The 25904-nt window shown below is 41.1% G+C and overlaps 1 protein-coding gene across 1 annotated transcript; it reads right to left on the bottom strand.

The window, feature by feature from the left end:
• Window positions 1–6051: 6051 nt before the first annotated feature.
• Window positions 6052–25716, bottom strand: WRNIP1 (Werner helicase interacting protein 1). The gene is made up of 7 exons (XM_010287639.1): window positions 25633–25716; window positions 22514–22705; window positions 21299–21543; window positions 14426–14655; window positions 7864–8019; window positions 6914–6993; window positions 6052–6448 (listed from the first exon to the last, which is right to left on the bottom strand). Exons 1-7 carry the CDS (start codon window positions 25714–25716, stop codon window positions 6173–6175), a joined length of 1263 nt encoding a protein of 420 aa, XP_010285941.1. The 3' UTR covers window positions 6052–6172.
• Between the last annotated feature and the right edge of the window lie 188 nt (window positions 25717–25904).

Raw genomic sequence — 25904 nt, forward strand, 5'->3', positions numbered from 1 at the left:
TCACAAGGGAAAATACCAGCGTGCATCCACCTCATTTAACAGGTGAGCTGTTGGCCTGACTGTTGACAATATTCCCTGGTCTAGGACACTTGCAAGCTCATTTGTCCTGTGTCTTAGCCACCCTACAAGCACTTGGTGAAATCCCTTTAGCACTTTGGCTCTTGTCCTGTAACATGGCAAAAAACCTGCAGAGCCCCAGCCATCCTCCTGTGGTGATGGGAGAGACCAGGGACTGGGGTCCACTGGGGAGTTCATCTGCATGATGAATAAAATTGATGTAGGTTGCTAGCCAGACTATTTTTGCCACTGGGAGATTATTAATGAAGTCTCCATAGTAAGGTCAGCAGGTTCTACTTACTATTTTTTTATTTTCTTTTGGTGGGGAAAAAAGGGAAACAGTACAAAGAACCACGGGAACCACCATATACATGGAAAAAGCAATTGTGACCAATACAAGAGCAACTTGATCAAACCTTCTTCCCCTCTTCCACATCAAATACACAACATACAGTTTATGGAAACCCAGGACTCTGCCTCATCCCATGCTACACCTGCTCAGCTTCCTTCTTGAAGGCTGAGCTCGTCTCAGTGGTAGGCACGGGTATCAGGGAGGGAAGACTCACCAGTGCTGTTCTGCTCCAGTCCTGAAAGAGCTGCTTTGTGGCGACCTGTCCCAAAGCTCCCATCCCAATTCTGTGACTTCAGCCTCATGCTTGGTGCCGATCACAGCAGTCCCAGCTGCTTGGATTATTGTGAACCAGTGTTTCAGGGCTGCCTCCTCACTCTGTTACTCCTCTGCGTAGATTCATTTGTGCAATGGGGAATCCTCTATCCCTACTTCCACCTCAGCCCACATGTTCCTCCACACAGTGCTCAAAAGCTCCCAAGTGAGCACGAGACAAGATCCCTGGATCAAATCTACAGGTTATGAAAACTTTCCCTAACTTGGACTTGTATAGAAACAAAGTCCATTAACTTCTCAGGGTGACCCTACCATGATCACATCTGGCCTTATTTCTCCATATGCTTTTCAGAGGACTAGCAGGATAAAAGGATAAAAATACTAATCTAATTAATTACTGCATTAATTCAAGCAACAAGAAAGTTTCAACCAAACAAGAAGTGCATTATGGGTTAAAAAGAAAAACACGCAAATTTACATAAATGAATGTCAAAAGACTTGCTCATCTTTCGAAAGACACTTTGCTCAAAGCTTTCAAAAACTATCAGTATTATCAGCTTCTGAGCCTCATCAGATGCCGTGGAGAGATACCAAACCTACTGCCAGTTTTATAGCCAACTGTTTAGACAAGACAGGGCAACTGTTGACCAAAACCTTTGGCAATGTGTGTCCAACCCCGAAAGAGAATAGTTGTGACACATTTTACAGCTGAATTATCTTGGCAGTTTCAATTTCTTGCAATATATAAAAGCTAACATTACCAAGAATAAGAGTCTGAAATGTCTCGCTAGTAATTCTAAACTTGTCTTCACACTTTGCTGGTATTCTTCATCGCTAAATCCCCTGCCTAGCATACTCCACAAGCATGCACCAGGAATGTCCTCTAATATCTGACCCAAATAGCAATACTTTATGTCCTCCAAATATTAGCCCAGCAAAGCAAAATAAACCCACGTTTTTGTTATGGTCTTCAGTGTTTGTTAGTAAGTAAATCTTCAGTGAAACTGGTCTTGAAAAAATAATGATAGCCCACTAATGGGTCATAACTAAGCAATATAGCTTGTTTTAGGAAGTGACTTCTCATATGCATGCCACAGAATGTAAATGGTTATAACGAGGCCCTCACAGATATGGAAAGCCTTACTTCTTGCATTAGTACATGTATAACCCTGGCCAGTCACTTTGTGTTTAATCTCAGAGCTCCGTGAGTAATCACCTTTTGGCTATCATACACTGTATCATGAAAGGTTGTGGAAAAGTTTTACAATGTGTGAGAAATTCTTCCCCTTCAAGCACAATTTTTGGTGTCACGTATTTTATGATTCTAGTACTACCCTGAAGGTCCTCATCTGCTTTTTTTCCAAAAGTCAGTTAATCTTTATTAAAACATAACTATGTTACCAGCATTATTCTCATCCTAAATCCAAAACACAGCACTATACCAGCTACTAAGAAGAAAATTAGCTCTATCCCAGCTGAAACCAGGACAATATCCATGCCTTATTCTATGTCATCTATGTGTCACACCCAGATCCCACACTTTTCAATACATCCCAATAAATCATCACCACCTTTCCTGTCTTTTGATATATACACACAGATATCACTCCCTTAGTCTATGGGCCATCCCTCTATAATGTCCACTGAGTTCATTTAGTCCATGACTTTGGGCTCCACCTGTCATAGCATTCCTTCAGGGCAGAAGATACGGTGTGTGGTGCTGGATTGTTGTGTGCTGAGGCCAGTTCTGGGTCCATCACCACTGTACTTCCTTTGGTTTTCATCAAGCTCGTCCCTCCTTTCATGCGAAGAGTCACAGGGGGACAGGGAATGGGGGTTGCGGTCAGTTCATCACATGCTGTCTCTGCCGCTTCTTCCTCCTCAGGAGGAGGACTCCTCACACTCTTCCTCTGTTCCAGCGTGGGGTCCCTCCCACGGGAGACAGACCTCCATGAACTTCTCCAATATGAGTCCTTCCCATGGGGTGGAGTTCTTCATGAATTGCTCCAGTCTGGGTGCCTTCCATGGGTCTCTGTCCTTCAGGAACAGACTGCTCCAGCGTGGGTCCTCCACAGGGTCACAAGTCCTGCCAGCAAACCTGCTCCAGCCTGGGGTCCTCTCTCCATGAGTCCACAGGCCCTGCCCATTTTATTCCTCTGCACTTTGCCTGCAGGACAGAGGCAGGACCATCACGGGAGCACTAAGAACACAGGAGAGACTGTCTCTCTGTGCAATTTTGCAGTGGCCTGCAAGCAACTCAGAAGAGATACTACAGAGAAAAATAATCATCTCTGCACAGCTGGACTGGCTGTAGCCTCTACAGCCACAGACTTTTTTGGCTGATAGAGACTCTATCAGCTAAACTCTACCAAGTCTTTGCTGAGTGTAGACCACCACAGAGGATTTTCAGCAAGTCCACCTTAAATACACCAAGCTGCTCCAGAACGGGGTACTTGAGAGGCATATGGGGCAAAACACACGATTAACATTCTGTAAAACTCCTGTACAATTTTTGATCTAACATCTGGGACACAATTTGTTGCAACAAGGGAAGCTTGACCAAGTCTTAACTAAAAGAGCTATAAATAGAACATTAAGGCTTTGAGTAAAGATTTCTGTCAACCACAGACAAGAAACTATAGTCTGGGGGTTCCATTCAGTAAAACTTTATAGTGAATTAGATTTGAGCATTAGTAGGTACTAGCAAAGTTAAGATAATCTGGTGAGGATATCCTATTTTTTTTGCTAATAGAAGAAAATAAGAATGGAAAAATACCTCAGACTGCATTATCCCAACACTCCTAATTGCCAGTTGTGTCAAAGGGAAGCACACCAACCTCTTGTACACCTGTAAGACACGAAAACATCTTTAAGTTTACCAATCCATTGATTTGATTGAGCCATTTAAAGAAATATTTACATCTGCTCTCTCCATCTTAAGAATTAAAATGAACATTGGTTGATAGCACAAATAATTCTGCTGAGAGTATTCTAGATTAATATAATCCATGTTTTCAACTTTTTTCCCATCTTTCCACATACCTTGAAAGGGCAGACACAAACTCAGAGAAGTAGCTCCTACCCTGCTAATCCATCCTGCTGTGAAGAATACATGTACTTACTTGAGGAAGGAGAACCCATAGAAACACTTAAAGAATTTGACTCAATCCCCTAACAGTAGGCAGTCGTGCAATCAGTTTAATTTCTGAAACATTCCAGTTATACTACAATCCGTGGCTTAAGTCCTACATTTTTGTCATGCAGAAGAACTTAATATGAAGACTACCGAGCTGGGAGCCTCACAGCAAAATTCATCTCCAATACAAATACCCTTTGATCAACAGAATATGGTAATCAGAAAGTTTCTTCATGGCACTGTTAGCATAAGGTTTTGCCGGTTGTATATTGAAAACCTTTGATCAAGGCCAAGTTCCAGCAATCTATCTTGAAACATAAAGAGTAATCAGCTGAATTTCCTGCTGTGGGAAAGTGAAATTTGGCTTCCTGACTTGGAACCGAATCCTCAGACCACAGACCTCCTGATCTGCAGAATTTGCTTTGAAAGAACTCCAGATGCACAGTTGTGGCATCCCCTCTGATCTAAGCTCCCTACAGTACCAAATACATCTGCTGTCAAGAAATACCTGCCTGCTATTTGTGTATACCAGGTAGCTGACCAGCAGGTAGCTGGGTTCTATCACACGTACAGCTTGAAGGAGGCGCAAAGAGCTTGGTATGGCTTCAGTGCAAACCAGTTTTCTTCCTTTGCCCAAAACTGAAATATTTATTTACAAATTTAATTAGGTAGCCAAATACAAGTTTTTCAAAACTGTTAAATGCAATATGGTAAATGTGAAATGAAGCACCAGTCATTGTTCAGCCAACACAACACATCAGAAAAAAAATACTGATTCAGCAGTATTAAAAAAAAAAAAATCTGTGGTAAAAGTAGTCCTTTTGGAGGCAATTTATTAACCTTCTGACACCTCTCAGGGAAGTCAGCAAAGCCACCTTCTTCTTTTAGCAGGACCATAGCACTCATAGTTGAACAGCAAAAAGATCAGAAGCCCTACATAAAGCACTAAGTTTTGACTTCATCACATTTCATAAACGAAGAAAGATCAGGACAAGAATCCCTGAAGTCCATCAGATAACCAGTATAGTCCCAGTAACAAAAGCATATGGGGTATGTAGCAAGCAAATCCTGAGTAGTTACTAAGCAAATCCAGCTGTAACTGCTGCGCTACTGCGTAGGTGGTGATTTTCAGCCAAGACACACATCCTCATCACTAGTGGCCAGATTACTCCATGGCACTTTGACAAGTGTGGAGACAGTTGCACCAGTGGCTCCTCAGCATTTCAGTCATGAAAATCTTCTTTGCTAATTATCTGCTGTAATTCTAGCCAAACACAGTCCTCTTCTGCTACCCAACTGCTAGTTAGCACAGTTGTATGCTGTTTTAGCAGTTGCTGGCCTTTCAGCACACGGGACCACTGCACACTTAAGAAGGACTGAGGACAAGAAAAATAATCAGCACTTAAGTGAAGGAATGTTGTCAACATCAGGGACACTGCCATGATGTTCCACTTACTGAAATGTTCAGTCAACAGCAGTCTTGGATGTGGATATGTTTTCAGTAGGAAGAGGAAGCCAAACTCTATTATAAACAGCAAGAAGTCAATTTGTGTCTCTCCACTTTCCAATTCAAACCTATTGGAATTCCTGAAGCACAACTGGAAATATATGAGCATGTTTCATTACCAGGAATCTCATTTCCAAAAGCACTTCCCAAAATGTCATCACACAATAAAAATTTTAAGTGATACAACTGCAAGAAGTAACATAATTCAGCTATTTTCATGACTATTCTACCTCCAAAATGATTTAAACTTACTCTGGAAAGTAGGGATGATAAAGTTAAAGGAACCTCAAACTTCCAAAACCACACTGCTGTCATAAGAACATCTAAATAAATGCACAGACACTATTTTTAACAACTTTATTGGTTTAATAGATGTTGTAAAAAATTAGTCTCTGGAACATCACAAGAGCAAGAATTACACTGTAATTATATTTCGTTTACCATATTTTAGCAGAGAGGGCACAATTTGCTATTTTTTTTTTAAATAAACATCCTCAAAAACTGAAATAGATACTGATTTTAAAAAGCAGCACAATAATACTCCTTGTCTCACAGGAAGAGCCAGAAATACAAGTCTCTCGTTTTTTCTCCATTTTATTTGAACCAGAGGGTACCAGCACTATACTGATAAAGCCTATTTTTGCATTTCTACACTTCCTAACTGCAATTCTTTACAAAACATCTTCAGAATAACAGCAGTAAAACCAAAAAGATAAGAAAGTATCTGAAAGGCTCAGTGGCTTAATACTTTCAACCACAGTAAGAGATGGCTGAAACTGTAAGGGGAATTTCCATCCCACTACAAACATATGAGTCGTAAAAACAAAACCCATTCTGAGCGAGGCAGTCACGTTTTTCGTTCTTTGAAGAAGTCTGTTCCTTTCAACTCTTCTGGTAGATAGTCCTGCTCTACAGGTTCCTTGTAGTTGGGGTTATATTTATAGCCTTTACCATAGTCCAAGTTCTTCATGAGCCTTGTTGGGGCATTTCTCAGGTGCAGCGGAACAGGTGGCAGTGGTCCCGTGTGCATTCTCAGACATTCTTTGACATTGCCATATGCCCTGTATACCTCTATAGACTTTGGTGCTCTGGCAAAGTACACTACACATTGTGCTAGAATGACCTGGAAACAAGAAAAGGGAAAATGTTAAGTGACTTCTCTTCAGCTCTTTGGGAAAACGTCTGTTATTCAGTTTGTTTGTGCTTTTAAACTGACCTCTGTCTGTTACTATAGTATGATTATTATTATTTAACAACAAAGCTCTTCACAATTTTCACTACTAGAAAGGAATAGCTACTTTAAAATATCAGAATATATTATTTTATTTATAACAGAGCAAAAAAATGGATAGAGAAAAATGACTTTAGTTCACATACCACACTTAAACAATGCAGTGAATTTTATTTCAAACTACATCATCTATTTTAAGAGCTATTACGTTCTCTTATTTGTCAAAGAAAGGGCATGCTGAATGAACAAGTAACTAAATTTGCTTTGTCCTGGCAATCTCTGTTTTTTTTTTTTTATAATTACACATTGGTTTTAGTTTGCAGTACTTTCAAATCAGTGAATTAATGAAGCCTTTACCTCACATTCTGGCATTCCAATAAAGTGACAGCCTTGATAAGCAGCAACTGCTTGTGTTAAAGCCAGAGGATCTGCCAGCCCTACAAAAAGGGATCAGATAAAAGCAGGTTTAAGTCAGTTTACTTTAGTTACTGTGTCTTTTTTTATTTTATTTTTTTTCCTCAGTCCTGTAAGATGGAAGGTTATCAATGCACAGGTCAAGGTTGCTTTCTCAGATGTTGGAACTTCTGGTACAATACTTTGCAGTACATAACATATATTCCCTCCATCCACAGCCTTCCTTCTTCTGTCTACCCCTCAAAAAAAAAGGCCTAAATTGTGGGTATGATTTTCAGACTGAATCTGTTTCCACAGAGCGGCAGCCTGAGCAGTTGCTGCCCATGTATCATTCACTTACTTTTTGGAATTGAGAAAGAAATGGGGAAATATTGCTATATAGACATAGCTTCCCTAGATGTCATAACCCTTCACCCATCACATATGTGTTAAGTGTTGCTGCATCTGTTATTTTGGGTAAGTCAATCAAGATGCCTTACAACTAGAGAGCCAGCTACCAAATCTGAGATTTGCAAGTCAGGGTAGACATTCACCTTCTAGAGTCATTAAAAAAACAGACATCCCTGAAATACATGTTCTCTGTGACACAAGTTTACTGGTGACCTATAGTCACTGGAGTTTAAAAGAATCCATATTAATACACTGCCAAAACCTGACCCCCAAAATACTTGTTTCTTCTGCAATAGGTAATCGTCACAATGACACCACATGCAGGTCTCTGCATGTACAAAATTCTTGTTGGGTGGGGAGCATTTCAGTATTTCATACCTATTTTGCATATAGCAGTTTTGGGGTTGTTTTTTTTTTTCTCAACCGTGAATTTTTGGAAACCAGAAGCCTGGCAGATCTTCATTCAACAAAATATTCTAACATGAAGTACTGCAAATACTGACCTATATCTTCACTTGCAAATCTCACCAGCCTCCTTGCCACATAGAGTGGATCCTCGCCACCTTCAAGCATTCGAGCAAGCCAGTAAAGGGAAGCGTTTTCATCTGAGCCTCTCATAGACTTATGCAGGGCAGAGATGCAATTGTAATGTTCTTCTCCTATTTAGAATGGGGGAGAAGAGATACAAAAAGCTGTTAGGAGGAAATTAAGTGAAATGCATTTAAAGGAACAGAATATATTTTACTAGATCACAACAGGTAAACATAACCTGCTTTTTCAAGTTTTTTTTATGTACACGTGATTATGGTGTTCATTAATGCTTTCAAAATCTTCATGCTTTGCCACATGGATCATTCCACTAACTAGATAAGCATAACAGAGCAATGGCAGGTGAAAAGGAGGATGCTTTTTTAAACATTGTAAGGCAAACAATTTGGTTTCGGTACCCTAACAACCTTTCCTTCAAAAGAAAAAAAAATTTTGGATATTTTAAGCAGATAGGAAGAAGACTCTATAAATATCTCCTAACTGACAAAGAGTAAAAGTATGAGCACATATAAACCACTGACCATTGCTTTTGGACATGCACATAGCTCTGAGAAGACAACAGAAGAATCTGAGAAATCCAATACTCTACACTAGTGGTATTTCACTTGAAAATAAAGTGTGCAAATAAAAGTGCAAACATGAGTTTGCTGTATTATATAGGGAAATAAAGGAAATGTTGCTGTGGATATACAATGATGGCACACTACACAATCTGGAGGAAACAGGATCACAGCACACAACCCTGGCAAACCCTCAAGAAATGCTGAGTTCAGTTGTGGACAGCTGCACTACTGGAAGGGTCCTGAAAACTGTAAGCAGCTGAAACAGAAAAACCCACAAACAAAACCTGAAATGCCAGACTGCTAAATAAGGATTGGGAAAACTGAGTGAACTACAAGGAATTTTTTTTTTTAATTAAAGTTTAACATACTAGATATGGACTCCGAGGAGAAACAAAGCCATTCCACAGATCTTTTAGGGCTATAGTTAAAGACAGAGGGTCAACATTAAAAATACTAAATGAGACTCTTCCTGCTTGCAATTTTTCTCTGTGCAGCTGGTTTTGATCCTTACGCATTTCTTTTAATCAAACTTGTAAAAGTATTTTGCTGCAATATTGTTGTTATACTTTCCACATAATCTGCCTTTTTTATTTTTTAAAGTGCCTGTCATTCCTTGGCTCACAGACAGCATGTATTATAAAGGCAACTGGCTGCATGCACAGCCATCTGTTAATATGTCTCTTCTTCCTGCAGCTAAAAGGATTTACAGCCTGAGGGCCGTATCAGAACACGTCATCATCACTTGTAGGCCCTGCAAAATAAAAGGCCTGACACATGAGTTTGAAAACCAAAGTCCCATACCGCTGCAATTGCTCCTTTCATTGCCAGCAAGACCTCCACCTCCTAGGTCAGAAACTGGGTCCACCTTCCTGCATCGCTGCTCATGCTGCAGCGCGGTTCTGTGGGGAATTCAACACACGCGCTGCCGGTGTACACAGGCTGGCCGACAGCTATTTTTGCTAGGACTCCACACAAAGAGCCCTGTGGTATGCAGTCATTACTCATGCCAACACAAACAAGCGTGTCCATGCTCCGTCATAACACTTGAGCTAGTAGCAATAAACCCAAGCAGCTGAACGCGCATCGTCCTCTTGGAAGAGGCGTCTCTCCGTCTCTTAGAAGTAAGGAAGACAGCCATTAAATATCTCCAGAGGTTGCACTTGCACGGATTTTTTTCCTGGAGTGTTTTTATACACTGTTTGGGCTACTGTAAAGTATCATACTTGGGGATACCAGCTGGGGAGACAGAAGGAATCCAGCAGATAGGCTGGGACTAGAGACACGTACCTGCAGGGGACTTCAGAGTACACAGGCTGAGAAAGGGGACAGTTTTCTCTCTTCATCTCCTTCCTCACAGAGTTAAAAAAACTTCTTCAGAAAAACTGTGCAGTTGTACTTTAAATGCAGTTTCAATTAAAGGCAAGGTACAGTTACATGCACTGGACAGAGGTTTTAAGTTTCTTTTAAAAAAATACAGTTTATATATATTCTATGTGAGATATCAGCAGCAGTTAAAAAAAATCAGACAGAACTTTTTACAGACCTTTATTTGTTAGCTCTGTCTCTCAGGCTGGTTAGCCAACATATAGATTTTGGCCTTATCAATTCAGTTGAGAGACAGATACATGCCAACCTATTTATCACTGCTGTTCTGCATCCCAGATGCCTTTTGGAATCAAAACTCTAAGAGTTTTTGGAATCAAAATACATTTGCTCTATGCAGTTCCCTCAAAGGCAAATACCTTTCCGAAGAGAAACATGATATTACACAAGATGCTTTGTGGAGGACTGGATTTTGTAGTGTCCAATGTATACAGATGCATAAATCTTGTTGATTTATGCCCGTAAATTTCTTTATGTGCTCATGAAGTGTCTTCCAGCTAATTTAAGAAGTTGATTTATCTAAAGTTTTATTGGTAGAAGACAGGGAAAACACCTCATACACTGACCAGAATTAATACCTGGACTTCTTAAGCAACACCTATTCATAAGGTAGTGGGCAAAAGTAAAATCACGGTCCCCATCTCACATTATTTTCTGTCTTAGCCAAAGGTAAACATCAACTGCTCATCGATATAGGACAGAAGGAAACCTTGGAAGAAAGGCTAGAGCAACAGCAGAGATAAAAAGACTTCTCATTCTGGTCCAGCAGAAAACAATGAATCTGGCAAAAAACATTATGACATGAGAAACCTTCTCTTTCCTCCTCCATAGAAGAGGAAGGAACAACTGTGTTCTAGGTTACAGAATAGATTAACTCCAGCTTAACAATCTTTACCATAACTGAAATTATATTACCATATAGACAGTGAGACAAAATCCTGCAATAATTCTGATATTTATCTTTGTATTTGCTATTAAATCAGTGTTAGCAGAGAGACAAAATATGTAAGAGGAAGAAGAGACAATTGTGGTGGGTTGACCCTGGCTGGACTCCAGGTGCCCTATCACTCCCCTTCTCAACTGGACAGGGGGAGAGAAAATAGAACAAAGAGCTGGTTCCACCACCACTGCACTTTGCTTGGTTTCATCAAAAGTCATTCTTCATTAACTGGGGTGATTCTTACTGTTGATATGGCATATAGCAACCATAGTAGTGATGACATCCAGTTATTATATAGCAATTGACATTATACAATTCAAATTGTTGGCTATTCTCACCCAGAATGAAAACCCCTCTTGAGTTACTGTGGTGGGTTGACCCTGGCTGGACTCCAGGTGCCCACCGAAGCTGCTCTATCACTCCGCTCCTCAGCTGGACAGGGGAGAGAAAATATGAAAGCTTGTGTGTCAAGATAAGGACGGGAACAGATCATTCACCAATTACCATCATGGGCAAAACAGACTCAAGTTGGGGAAATTAATTTAATTTATTGCCAATCAAATCAGAGTAATGAGAAGTAAAATCAATCCTTAAAAACACCTTCCCCCCACCCCTCCCGTCTCCCTGGGCTCAACTTCACTCCTGATCTTTCTACCTCTTCCCCCTGAGCGGCACAGGGGGACAGGGAATGGGGGTTGTGGTCAGTTCATCACATGCTGACTCTGCTGCTCCTTCCTCCTCAGAGGAAGGACTCCTCACACTCTTCCTCTGTTCCAGCGTGGGGTTCCTCCCACAGGAGACAGACCTCCATGAACTTCTCCAACGTGAGTCCTCCCCATGGGGTGGAGTTCTTCATGAACTGCTCCAGTCTGGGTCCCTTACAGGACCTGGGTCCCTGTCCTTCAGGAACAGAGTGCTCCAGCGTGGGTCCCCCACAGGGTCACAAGTCCTGCCAGCAAACCTTCTCCAGCCTGGGCTCCTCTCTCCATGAGTCCACAGGTCCTGCCAGAAGCATGCTCCAGTGTGGGCTTCGCACAGGATCACAGCATCACTCGGGCATCCACCTACTCTGGCGTTAGGTCCTCCACGGGCTGCAGGTGGAGGTCTACTCCACCGTGGAGCTCCATGGGCTGCAGCAGAACAGCCTGCCTCACCATGGTCTTCACCACAGGCTGCAGGGGAATCTCAGCTCTGATGCTTGGAGCACCTCCTGCCCCTCCTTCTTCAGGTGACCTTGGTGACTGCAGAGTTGTTTCTCTCAAACCTCTCTCCGGCTGCAAGTTGCTGCATGCCATTTTCCACTTCCCTTCTTAAATCTGTTATCCCAGAGGCGCTACCACCACTGCTGATGGGCTCAGCCTTGGCCAGTAGCGGGTCCATCTTGGAACCAGCTGCCATTGGCTCTATCAGACATAGAGGAAGTAGTTCTAGCGGCTTCTCACAGAAGTCTCCCACTATAGCCCCCCATTACCAAAATTTTGCTGTGCAAACCCAACTCTATCTTAAAAATCAATTCACTGTCTATCTGCAGTTAGCCTTCACTTAGTTGCTGCATCATTTTCTTCAAAAATCAAAATTTAAAAAACTGCAATTAAAAGCTAAAATATGACTAGTTCACTTCCTCTCACACTGCAAGGGCTGCAGGCAGCTGCTGGCAGTGAAATTTGACTAGAGCTGTTTCTTTGTCCTTCCAGCTAAAATGCATATCTGCACAAAGACCTTGTCTTTATATGTATCTGCACACAGATCAGAACAATAGCCTAATGACTGTATTACAACTCATTTCCTTCCTAGACTACTTGGTGGAAGCACATAAAAGAATGCCCCAACTACATATATTTGGCAAATTTTGCAGAATGGGACCAAAAATAAATAGTTATGTAAAATCAAAACACCATATTTACAGAACTCTGATTGAACACTAATCAAATATTTGGTGCTTTCTACATGAACACACTACACTGAAATTTATGCTGCTGCTACCACAATTAGACAGCATCACGTCCCTCTACTTTACAAGGCTGGAGCACTTTATATTTTAGATTCCACCACAACAACTGTATTCAAAAGGTATTAGCTAAAAGATGCTACAAAAATGCCTTTATTTATACAGTAGCCTCTATCTAGAAGCCCTCTGTACATAAAGGGACAAACAGCTATCTCTCCTATGGACAAAAGTGGTCAACCAAGACACAGACTATACCACAGAAGAGAAATTTTGCAAAGGCATGTACTTGGGCAAGCTGCTATTGTGACAATATCTGTGCCAGGCTCTTTGGCATTTGTACAATCAAGAAAAACAGAACTGTCACTGCTCTCACCCCTCTCTGAAAATCTCTGACAAAAATAACCAACCAAACCCTACACAGAGCTCGAAGGTCTTCTGTCACAGAGAAGGGGCTGACGCATGCTACCTAGATTTGATGCAAGCCTCAGGAAGAGGCACTCTGTGCCATCTCTAACAGAGAAACAAGGCATAGCAGGGCTGGGAGCAACGGACACAGCCAAGAGTTCTGCGTGACAGTGGCCACAAGGCGACAGCAAACACACAAGGGACCTCCACAGCGCTAGAGACTCACACCAGTAAACTCGTCAGATTGTCTGCTTCCTCCTAATCATGACTTCTTCCTGCCACAGACCCCATAAAATTTTTCTTTTCCCTCCCCCTGCCACCCTTGACTTGTCAGCTGCCATCATATCAATATCTGCCCAGCTGACTTTTTCCTGACAATGAGCCATCATTTCCTCTTTGCAGCAAGCAGGCTGAACGCAGGCATGTACGTTACAAGCAACCTCAAGAAATGTCTCATCACAGATTTTGAGTAGTAACAGTTAATTGAGCATATCAGATACAATGGCAAAACCAAAGTCAATCACTTCTCCAAACACTGCTTGGCAGAATCATTTGATACTATATTGCACAGTGATTCAAGTATTGCTGAAGAGCTAGCATATGCATTCAAGGGGTTTCACCTAATCTCTAATATTCACTGTCTGATTTGTAACTTTCTCATGTAAAAAGTTATAGTGTCCAACTATTGCAATGCCTAACATTGCCAAGTCACACATTTAGCAAGAGTGGTTATCACATTAGGAAGCCTTAAATGCAATGAGATTTATATGACCTGCCCTAAGCAAGTTACAAAATTCATTAACCTTAAAAAGCAACTCTAAAAATAAAACTGCTTGCATTTTCACATAACATAATGTTGTGAATGTGAGAGACTTTTAAAGGAGTAGAAGTGCAATGGAAGATTTCCAATCCTCCAGGAACAATTCTCCCCATCAAAATGCTTCTCCCTCTTTACACTGCAACCCTCTTAGAAGGTAATATTCTAAAAATGTTAGCTAATATTCTAAAAATCTTAAAGAACAAATAATTTCACCATGCAACTGTTCACAGGGCAGCAATTATGCCTCTTGGCTAACCTACACTTCCTAAGTGGTAAGAGGAAATCCTGTTTAGAAGGAATTTCTACACTGTAAAGGAGAAGTAATTTTTAGCCCAAATTTTAGTACAATCACTGTTTCACCAGAGCAACTGGTATGAAATGGGGAGAAGGGACAGAAATTATACAGGCTATCAGCTCTTGAAAATGCTGCATTGTAGCAACTGTTAGAGGTACTCACCTGCTCGGTCATACAGGATGTGAGATCGCTGTAGCCCTTCCTTTACATGCTCTTCTGTTATCAGAATGCCATCTGCAGAACCGCCTTTGGCAATATTCAAAGGAGTGGTCTTTCCTGCTGCTAATCTGGCCTGAACTGCTAACTGGAGACCATTCAGTCCAGTCCTTGCATCACCGTCGCAAAGGTAGGCTAGGGTATTTAGAGCTTTCTCCTCTATGTACACCGGGAATCTGCAACACAATAACCATATACTGTTAACACCCATCATGCTCCTCTCCTTGCATATGAATGCAAGGAGATTGCATATTATGCTGGAGGTGGCATTTGTTTACAAAGTTTGAGAGGCAGCTGGGTTTAAGGATTGTTCTTAACTCATTCTGTCATGATTAAGCATTGCAGAGCCTAGGAGAACACTTGTGGGACCCGACCCAATGCATGTTAAAAGCAATTGCACATGAAAAAGGTATGGCATGAGCTCTCATCTCAACCCCCTTATTTTGTCTCATCTCATCACATTCAATGTAAACTGGGGTTAGGGTTATGCTTTACAAGGGTTTACTCCATCAGCACTTCATAGCTGGCACTTCAAATTCCTTGTTGAAAGGACAATGAAAAGGTAGGAAGCTATCCAAATGCACATGAGAGAATACAGTGAGGTATAAAGTAATTAGCATGAGGTTTTAAACTGACTACCAACAGTAAGAGCTGCTATCAGATATTCTTTTAAAAGCAACAACTGGAAGTACTGTTTGCATGGTAAAGCACATATGCATCCTACATTCTTTTTTTCAAATGGTAGCAGGTATTACAACTTAGTCACCAGGGTACAAAAAATATCTTACTAGAAAGAAAAGGCATCCCAGTGCATGCAAGTCACTGTTCTTGTCATCTACAACTCTAAGTGTGCCAGGACCATAAAAACACAAGAAAAAGGTCAAAGTCAAGATGGGAAGATATGAGAAATGCAGTAACAGATCTGCTGAGATCTCATAGTGGGTCTATGAAAAATCTGGGAAAGCAACGTCGTCCTCCAGCTCGCTCCCTCCAGGTTTTCATCTGCTGGACTGCAGTCCTCGCTGTCGAGGCACATGCAGACCAACTCGCCTCTGCACATTTCATATGTGTACTGTTGAGGATTTGACCCTCAAACTTTAGTTATATAGACAAGGTAATGGCTAAGGTCTTTTCCAGGCAGAGGGTACAACTGATTTGATTTGGAAACAGCAGCTAGTGGAGTTAAAGCACGACATAAGTGATGGCCCTAACTTAGCCATTTCTAGTAACTGGACTGAAAACCAAGAGTGACATGTATCAGTGGGGATTAACACACAGAGCTTGGCATGAAAGGCGATTTCTTATGAAGCCCTTGTGTGCCAAATAATTAAGGATTCACAACTGCCCTGCACTTCATTCACCAGAAAGATTTATTATTGTTATTACCAGTGGTGTACAGAAAGGCAATGCCAGGGTTCCCAGACACATGTACCCACTAATCTTCATTATTTGCCTCCTCTTCCTCCTTGCAAACCCACTTTGCACTTGTCACACAAAAGAAAAAGACAGTAAGCACTGGAAAAAACTTCAACAGCCAGTATTTGAGCCCTCTCATGACCACATGTGGGAGGGAAAAGTTTGCAGAGATTCAATCTTAATCCACAGCACTGCAAGTGAAGGCCAGCAAATGTCTTCTACAGACATAACTCATGCTGCAGAGAGCAGGCAGCAGGAATCACATCCTGTGGGAAAAAGAAATCTATCTATATACACATATGTATCTTGTCATATTTTTACTTCCATCTCCTTATTTCTTATGTATTTGATAGGAAAAAAAAATTAACACATACACAATGGTACTTCAAAAAAACCTGCACTTTCTCCAATGTGTATCAAACACGAGGAAGCAGAAGAATGTAACGGCACAGAGACTTATTCAGCCAAGTACCTCATGCAACAAATTCTTTGAAAATCAGGGAGCAATGTTCACCCTCAGCACTACAGATGGGCACCAGATTTTTCTATACACAATGAAAGAAGCCAGCAAAGAAAGCAAAAGCTATTTTTAAAAACACAGCAGGCACTACACACAGATGTCCTGTTGTTGGTATCTCCCATCAACAGGGAACAAAACCAAACAAGCTGCACACTGAGCAAATCCTTTGGATACATCAGCAGGGCAGACTAAAGAGAAGGTTCTACATGCAAGGACTAAGGTTTTTGCCTGCTGTTTGCACAGAACACCTGCACATGCTTGAGGCCTCTTCACACCGATACTCACAACTGCACTCAGGGACTGCAAGTGGAGGGGAAGTGTTGAGAGCACTAAAAGGCAGGTACTAAACTTGCAGGAAGAAGCTAAGAACAGTTTGTCCCAAAACGAAGTTGAGGCCTCTGAGCACTTTTGCCATTCATTTGCTAATTAGAAGCCAAGTAAGAAAGCTGAGTTGTATTCTTGTCTCTTCAGTTTCACTATAGGACTCTAAGTGCCCTGTTGACTCAACTCAAGCTATTAGTATTACAGGGATTAAAACAAATGTGCACAAGGAAGTACAGAAAATTTGATTACAAGCAAAGGTCTTGTCCACTTCCATGGTGAAATCCAAATTACAACATATTGGTAATGGAAAATCCACTCCAAATAACATATTGTGTATTAGGCTGATCCAGTCCAAGTCTGCAACAACAGCATGACATACAGGGCATGATAAAGAACAAGAATGAATGGAGAAAATTTCCAGATACAAGCTGTTTGTACAGCATATTGATGAGTATCACTGATTGGAAATAACATCATGCTTCACTTTTTCATAATCTTGGCTCCATTCACACTCAGTATTTCAAAATAATAACATTTTATACTCATAATATCTGAATTCATTTTTTTTCTTCTGAGGAATTAAAATCTTAAATTCAATTTTTTGATGATTTAACTTCACTAAGCAGGAGCCCAATTTCAAAATAAGGATGACAATTATCTCAATACCTTGGCCTCCAAAAGACACTCACTGTACTTATATTTTTAAGCCCACCCTGTCTTCCGAAGTTCCAAGTGCCCTACACCCTTCCACTTTACCTGACTTCTGCACACTCTAGAACTGCGAGGCAGAATAACTCTCATGCTTTCTGACCTCTTCCCAAGCTCCTGATCCTCTTGCAGTGGGCAATATTGTGTTTTTTTCACCTTCCAAAATTGACACTGAACACCCACTGGATGCCAATGCTCCATGTTGGTACCTTGTAACCAATAACTGGAGACAAAAATATAAACAAGCCAAAAGGGACACCCCGGGATCCATCATTCACTGAGCTGAAGATGATATACTGGCTTAAGGAATGGAAAACTACCACTACAGGATAATAAATCCTTCTTCCAATTTCTCCTTATCTCCATATTCTCAAGACAGTTTGTGCCAAGAACCAACATGATACATATGATGTTGTACAACACCGCAGCGTTTGATACGATGACAAGAGGGTGTAAGCAGCATCAGAGAGTAAGTGTAAGGAACTCCAAGCAAGGAGAACCTGTATGATGAAAGACTTAAAAATAATTGAGCAGAATGTGAGATAAAGTACCCATCGCTTCTTTCACATATAAATCAGTGATTTCTTACTTTCTCAGTGCAATTATTCTCACTACACTCACCCCTTGACAGACTGCAACGCTTTTACAGGCAAATACAGTTCTTCACCTGAAATACTGCAGTATAACATGCATTGCTCACTGCCTTACGGCATTGTCTTTGAATGTCGTCTCTCATCCCAGCAATCCTATTTCCTGCAAGGAAATTGGATGGGTGTTCCAAAAAGGGAATATTTTTCAAAAACGTATTGAACACTGAAGACCCAAAGGAAGCCCATCTTCAACATTGTGATTTACAAACCAGTGAATTCAAAACCTCCCAGTGCTTATAATACAGCCACTAACAAGCTGAACTGTATGATGTCTGGGCTTGCCAACAGGAAACTGGGGATCCTTTCATTTCCCTCAGCTGTGTGCCTTCTGTGCTATCTAACGTCAAATACATTAATCCACCATCCAGTTTGCTGTCTGATTTCAATTAGAGATACCACTCTGAGGGCAGCACTTGAATGATAAAAATAAAAAGCCAAGAAAAGAAGAATTTTATTTTCTCCATCAGTACAAGTGCACAGTACAAGTGTTGTGTATCAGTGTACAACTCGAACAGTTTGTGCTATTACTGAGACAGCATAAACTGCAGAAAGCACAAGGAAAGTTTTGGCAATATAAAGCATCTTTAACATGACTTCTCCTTACTCCTCTTCTTCATCAGTACGTTTCTCCCTTTCACATTCCCGTGTCTTTCAGCTTAATTTACTGTAGGCTTTAAGATGCACAATTTGATGGCAGTAAAGTTGATGAAAATATAACACACAGCACATCTTATTGTAAAGAAATCTAGTAACTAATATAGAAACTGTCAAAGAAGCTTTATGAGCATGATGATATAACAAAGAAAAAGATACCAAAGTAGGTAACACCTCCTGCTGGTTCTATTTCAGCTTCACAGCAAGAAAATGCCACAGCAGGATGAAAGAGAAGCCAGATGACCTAACTTTATCCAAAACTTGCTGCAATAGTGGAAGGAAGGTAAGAAAAAGACACCAAGAAAATTCAAGGAAACAAGGAAACAGATTTGGGTAGAGCACACTTTCCTTTTGATAACTGCTGCACATGCGTGGAGCGCAGAGACGATGAAACCTATTGAACCACTCAGTGATGGCTGCATTCTCACTGAGCACAGAAGATGGCTGTAGACACTAAGAATGATTCAATCTCACCTTATTCCTTAAGGAGAGACCACAAAGAATCACCCTCTTCTTCAAAATCTTGTCTAGGTCAGCCATCATGCCAGACAAGTGATATGATACAAAGACCATCTGATAAACTGAGGCCAAGCTGCACATGCAGGACTTCATACTGCACTTCTGTGGTTTGGGAAGGGAGACTTACATAGGAAACAAAAAACAAAATTCAATATACATATCTCTTGTGCCTTCTGGCTAAATTTCTGCAGCATTTTCAAAGTGGGCATGCTCCACATCTGGGGACATGGTGCCTTACAGCTCCTTTTTCTACTCTGGAACAAAGTGAACAACCAATTCAACTGGTGACACTCATTTATTCCTCAGGACAGCAAGAACACTGTTAATTGCCTGCATCTAATGATAGCCCTGCTTCATAGTGGCAGGGAGGTGAAGAGGTAAAAGACAAGACACAGCTGCTCCTGCAGAGAAGCAGGTGGAGAGGAAATGAAGGAGCAGAAATGGTATGGACAGTGAAGCAAGAAGAAGGAATTAACAAGGAGACCAAAACAAGAACCACAGTAAGGGACAGGATGGCTTATAAAAAGCCAAACTCATCAGCAACAATATGTATCAACTACAGACCAGAACCAGATAGCAGCACGAAAGACAAGACAGACTTAACACACAACTGCAACAAATGCTCCTCAATTCTGAACCCCATTTTTATTTTTAAATGCTTGGCTCCCACATTAGCCATTGGAGTAGGGCCCTCTCTCTCTCTCCATGGACAGATTTCTGAAACTGTGCTAGTCTAATAGTCTGCCTGCCAGACTTCTTTCAGTTTGATGAAGCACCACACTGTGCAGTTTAAATCATCCATAGCTAACGGAAGGTTACAGATACGGAGAGTCTAGCGAAACCCAAACCCAAACAACTGCAGCTGAAACTATGCCTTGTACTTTAATCCTGTACAGAAAGGAAAGACTCCGAACCCCAGTCAGGGTGTAGCCACAACCACAGCTGTGCCATTACATTAAGGCTGACATGCAGTACTGCCCTCTCTTCTAAAACTCACATTACTACTATATGCAAAAGCTACAAAATGAGTAAGCCATGAGGCAGGGTACCCTAAAAATAAAAAGGGAATAGCTTTCCTTCCCTGCTCTGACCTCAGCATTCAGGTTAGCAATTCTTTGTGCTTACATTCTGTGATAAAGCTAAAGGACCAAGTGGATTCCCTCTCATTTATTTCAGAGTACCTGCCCAATTACCATCGTGTCTATACACTACAAATAACCAGGAATACAGACTAGCATCAATATGAAGGAACCATAATAACTTCCATGAAAGTAGTACAGTACCAAGCATTATTCTTATTTGCCAGCTAGCCATTTCAGAAGGCAGATAACAACACTTACGGACAAATCTGGACTTTGCTTTTTCCAAAACTCTCCCAAACTTTAAAGTGACTATCTGGCTTGGACAACAAGGAGCAGAGAAAACCAAATTCTACCTTAAAACATTCTATTAACACCTCACAGCAATAGCCCCCTCTCTCCACAGCATACTATAAAACATACCATAGCACTTATCCTGCAGCTAAAGAATAGTAGTATCCTCTCTGATCTTACTAAAAAAAAATTTCTCAGAAAACAACAAACTTTTGTCAGGCACTTCCAAATTAATTTAAGAGGGGATGCCCCATCCACCACTTAATGGTAACATGATGCTTTTACAATGAGTAGCAAGAAGTAACACACATTAGGACATGACAAAGACCCAGTTATAGGCTTCCACAGCAAATCCTCAGCAGTGGAATGGATTTAAATGTCCTGGGAGGGTGAGTCAGGAGCTACAGTTCCAAGTATAAAATCCTCTCTCCTAATCCAGACGGTGAGATTGTGTTTTGGATGGAGAGAGCCAGTGCTTTAAATTCTCTCTCTCCTGTCACCCCCCGCCCCTCACATATGCTGCCACTTCTTTTCTTTACTATCAGAGGTGGCTAGGGTTTCTCTTCCCACCCCCCGACTGCTTCATTCCCTCCCTGGCAGGCAGTCAATTCCTCGGCTGTGTGCGTTAACACCCTGCAGCCCATAAAGTACTCACTCCGAGCTCTCACTGCTGCTGCCCGTCACAGAGCTGCCATGCTGGTCGTCCTGGCCCAAAACCTGGACCCCTAAAAACTGGACGGCCCGCATCAGAATTGCCTCCATCGCTTCAACCGAGAGCTTCTCCAGGACGATCACCCGACATCGGCTCAGAAGAGCGGCATTTACTTGGAAGGAAGGGTTTTCTGTGGTTGCTCCTATCAGGGTCACCACCCCACACTCAACGTGAGGAAGGAAAGTGTCCTGAGGATGGGAGGGAAGCAGAAAAAACTGATCTCGATCAATGACAACCTGAAACATCCCATGTGAGTAGGCTACTTTTTTTGTGTCTTCTGAGTCTTTGGGTTCCCTGTCCATATAACCTCACTGACAAGGCAGCTCATCTGCTTAGCTATCTAAATTATTTAATTTCACACACACAGCACGTCATGGGCTGTTTACCTTAATACCTTATGCTTGCACTGAAAATGACCCTACCAGCTGAAAAGAAACAGTGTCAAAAAACTGCAAATTTTTAGTTTATTTGACTTTGGTTTATTGTTTGGCAAACATATCATGAAATTGCCTTATCAAGTATAATAAATAGTGGGGCTACTTCTAAATACTCTTTGAACCAATCTTTAGGGTTGCAGTTCCCTACATAATTCTACAGGATAGCTCAGAAAGCTTTAGGAAGACTGGAGTATGGTTTGATATAGAAACCGCAACCTGTAGTACATAATTCACACCTTTCACGGTATGACTGTGGTCTCTTTTTTATTTTAATGATACTATGGTCTCTTTTCTCGCAGAGAAGAGAGGACAACATTAAACCAAACAAACACCCTAGGTACATCCCCATTCCAGACCTTTGTAAAGGTAATGCAAAATACCTCCCCAGGGAGGAGGCTGAAATGAAGAAGATGTGTATGGCAAACACTACTAACATGACTTTGCAGAAATAAAAGTTCAGAAAAATGTCACATAAAGCCCAGCACATAAGTCAACTATAATTATAGCTCAGACTTTTATGTAAATCTTTGAATCACAATAATTAAACATTGATTGGAAGTTAGTTATGGAACTTAATTTTTGTATTTTTCCCTAATTAATCTACTAAAAACATTAACATCAAAATCAAAAGCCCAAAGTAAGCTATCATCTTAAGGCAAAGGGGGGAATTTTACGGAAGTGCTGACAAAGACTTTTTCCAAAAAGCGGTATAGTACAATACCTGCTGAGATTTATTGAAACGATGGATCTCATCAATAAAGAGGATAGTTTTTCTCTTGAAGAGTCTTTTTTCATTCTGGGCTTGACTGATGACATCTCGAACATCATTTGTCTTGGCACTTGTGGCCGACAGTGTCACAAACCTTGTGCCATTCTTTCTGCTGCTGTTGGCTATGATGTGTGCCAGAGTAGTCTGAAACGGCAATAGGTGAAAGCTTTGTAAAAATTGCTTTGGGCACAGAAATTACTCATTTGAAGAAAATGCGTAAAGAACAAAGCTATATATTCTGGACATAGGGACAGTGTTGACAGTTTACAGAGTAAGGTATTTTAGTTCATGCTATTCCAGCACACAGAAGACTTAAAAACTTCCTGCTAGAGGTAAGCTGCCAATTCCACTGCTGCATTTCTAATGCCTGCACTTTTACGTACCAGACCTATTCAGTCGCAATACTGAAAAGGCCAGCAGTGACAGCTGTCTCCTTTACCACGGAAGAACTCTTTGCCAAATACATTTCTGTCACAGAAGACCGACTGACTGCAATTCGCTGTGCAGTTATTTTGTAGAGTATGTTAATGGATAAAGAGCTGGGCTACCCAGAGACACCTGCAGGAGAATTTACAGTGCAGCCACATTTAAGAAATAAAAAGCTACAATGTTGTTAATTAAAGCCTATTCTATTTCCACTGCACATAAAAATGACATTAATCAGAAAGCAGTTCTCTACAAAAGCATGAGAATGTTAGTACTGAAAAAATATATGTATACTTAAGAAAATGCAACACTCTAAATAGTCAATAGTAATCAAATGCTAGCCTAGGGAATTAAAAGACAGCTGACTGAACAAACCCTTCAGGCGGTTTTAGTAAGCAGCTGTGTTGTTTTCCTTTCCTTATAGACAACTCCTTCAAATCAAAATTTATTTATAGGGAATTTCACTGAGCCTACCAAAGCACAGAAGCAACCTCCAGTACTACCTCCCAGGCAGATTCACTACACTTGAACATATCACAGGCATAATTTTCATGCTTTCCTTCACAACCCTTAGTAAAGGCAGGTGTATCTGTATGTCCCAAGCAGAGTGTATCTCTATTCGAACGTACTGCTAAACAGGTGATTCTTCCATCGAGCTCATTCTTCTATAAAGAAGGAGCCCAAGGAGACTGAAGACAGGAGAGCCTCAGCAGATGAGGAGTGGGACAGGTGCCGACAAACCACTTCAGAAGATATTCCAAGTACTGAGGTTATAGCAGCAGGTGCTGCCAACCTGATCCTCTTGCAGGGAGGCTGCAGAAGCAACCATCTACCACACAGCTACCAGTGGTGTTGGCAGGACCTCATTCACTGCCCTAACAGCACTGCTCTGTCTTTTTAATAGAGCTCCTAGTCCCTGAAATGGCAACCAGCCCAAGATGGGGAAGGGGAGGATGTATCACTATTTATTCTTGCTTTAGTTTTAGTAAAGGCTTCCTGATTGTCTTCAGAAGAGGTGTCATTTCACATCCTGACACAAGACTCGCATCCCCTGTCAGATTCTCTTATCCCCCGGAGCTCAAAGCACCAGCCCTTCCTCTCCTTGTATCACTGTGGAAGACAAGACTGGAAAGGTACACTGGAAAGTTCTTGAGGCAAAGCCTGCAGAAATCAGGAAGATCTGGGAAACCAAAAAACAGAAGTGAACCTATCTTTGAAACTAAGCTAACAAAATAAAACCAAACTTGGTGTTTCCTTACAAAAGGGCCTTGATTCAGAACGTACCTTCAGAGAATGTACCCATGCCTTAAAAATCACTGAAAGCATGGAAACCTCCAATACATCAAATTTGAGGATGAAAAAGGAGAAATGTACATCTTCTCTAAAAGTGGCAGTGGGGACGTGGGGTGGAAAAGGGGGGGAAAAATCAAGTGGCTATTCTTCTTGTAGCTCCACTTGAACTGGTAGTTCATACTGCATCCTAGCCCTTATTCACTAGGTCACAGATAGTTTTGTTGTTTAAAAAAAAAAAAAAAGCAGCAAGGAATTGTTTTTAAACACATGCACAGGAATCCATATTTCTACTCAAACTAATTTAAGGGGGGAAAAAATAAAAAGAGACTTGATTTAAAGTTACTATTAGACAAAGAATCTCCTTGAAAACTGCTGCACAGCTCTCAGCCACCATGTACCTCTCCCACTCTGCCAGCTTCTGGGTCAACAAAGGTTGTAATAAGAATAACATACATTGCCTTTCAAAAGTAGTGCTTGACATGGACAGGCCTGTTCATGGCCCCTTCCTTCTGTTCTACACAATCAATCACTCAGCAAGTCATGCTGCCTATCACATACAGGTTGAACTTTCCCCATTCCTCTGAAAGCCTATTATTTCCCATGAGCTCAATTTTTCATGCTGCTTTTTGTCCTACCATCTCAAGCAAAAGTCAGTAACACGCTACACTGTTTTTTCCCTCTTTGTTACTATCAGGTTACAACCTAGGGAACATAAACCCAGGGGAGACTTAAGCAGGGGAGCGGAAGTATGAAGCCACTAGCACAGAATAACTGCGACTAGTCTGCTAAACTAGTTTCTCTGACAAAATTCAGGGGCAAGGTATTTGAAAGATAAGAAGAAAATTAAAAATCTGTTATGGAACAAGGCAGAAGAAAACGCACTGAATATCCTTCATTATCTGAAATAAATTTTGAAGTACGTTTGATTGTTACATTAGAAAAAAAGTCTTTTAAAACAGTGACACTGGTGTTGCAATTTAATATGAATCAGTATGTCCGTATCAGAACCAATGTAACACGCAGGAAGAGGAAATCTAAACAAGTTGATATTCTACTTCTTTTATTATACAGGTGTTTCTTCTTTAGATCATGTTTTTTCCTTATAGGGAGGAGCAGAAGTATTGTTTCCCGTAAATTAAGTGGTATTCATATCAATGAGAACAGGAGTGATCCTGCAAACTAACCTTTTGCTGACTTCACTGAAAATTACACCTTACAAAGCTCAGAGTGTCATGGCCTTGCCCCTTCCAGAAATCATTCTCAGTTCTCTTCCATTATCCCACCAAACTGTCCAAACTCGCACCTATCATCTCATGTTTTATGCTTTAAATTGCAAGACCTTACTGACTTACCTGTGTAGACAGGCTAAAAAAGTGCCATCGTAAAGAGCCATTCTGAAACATGGCAACATATCCACCACGAAACTCATGAACCATTACTCACCGATGAATAACACATTCCACTTGAGCCTGTGGTCACTTATTTCCAGATCCATTACGCACACAACAAACACTTAACTGGCAAAACTCTCCTCCACTGTCCTGAAAATTTCTTTATGTCAGCCCAAATAAGAATATCCTTTCCTAAAGGCTGCAACCATCCGAGATTTACAAAAACTGCTGAA

The sequence above is a fragment of the Phaethon lepturus genome, unplaced genomic scaffold (assembly GCF_000687285.1).
Source record: "Phaethon lepturus isolate BGI_N335 unplaced genomic scaffold, ASM68728v1 scaffold8185, whole genome shotgun sequence".
NCBI classification, from domain to species: domain Eukaryota; kingdom Metazoa; phylum Chordata; class Aves; order Phaethontiformes; family Phaethontidae; genus Phaethon; species Phaethon lepturus.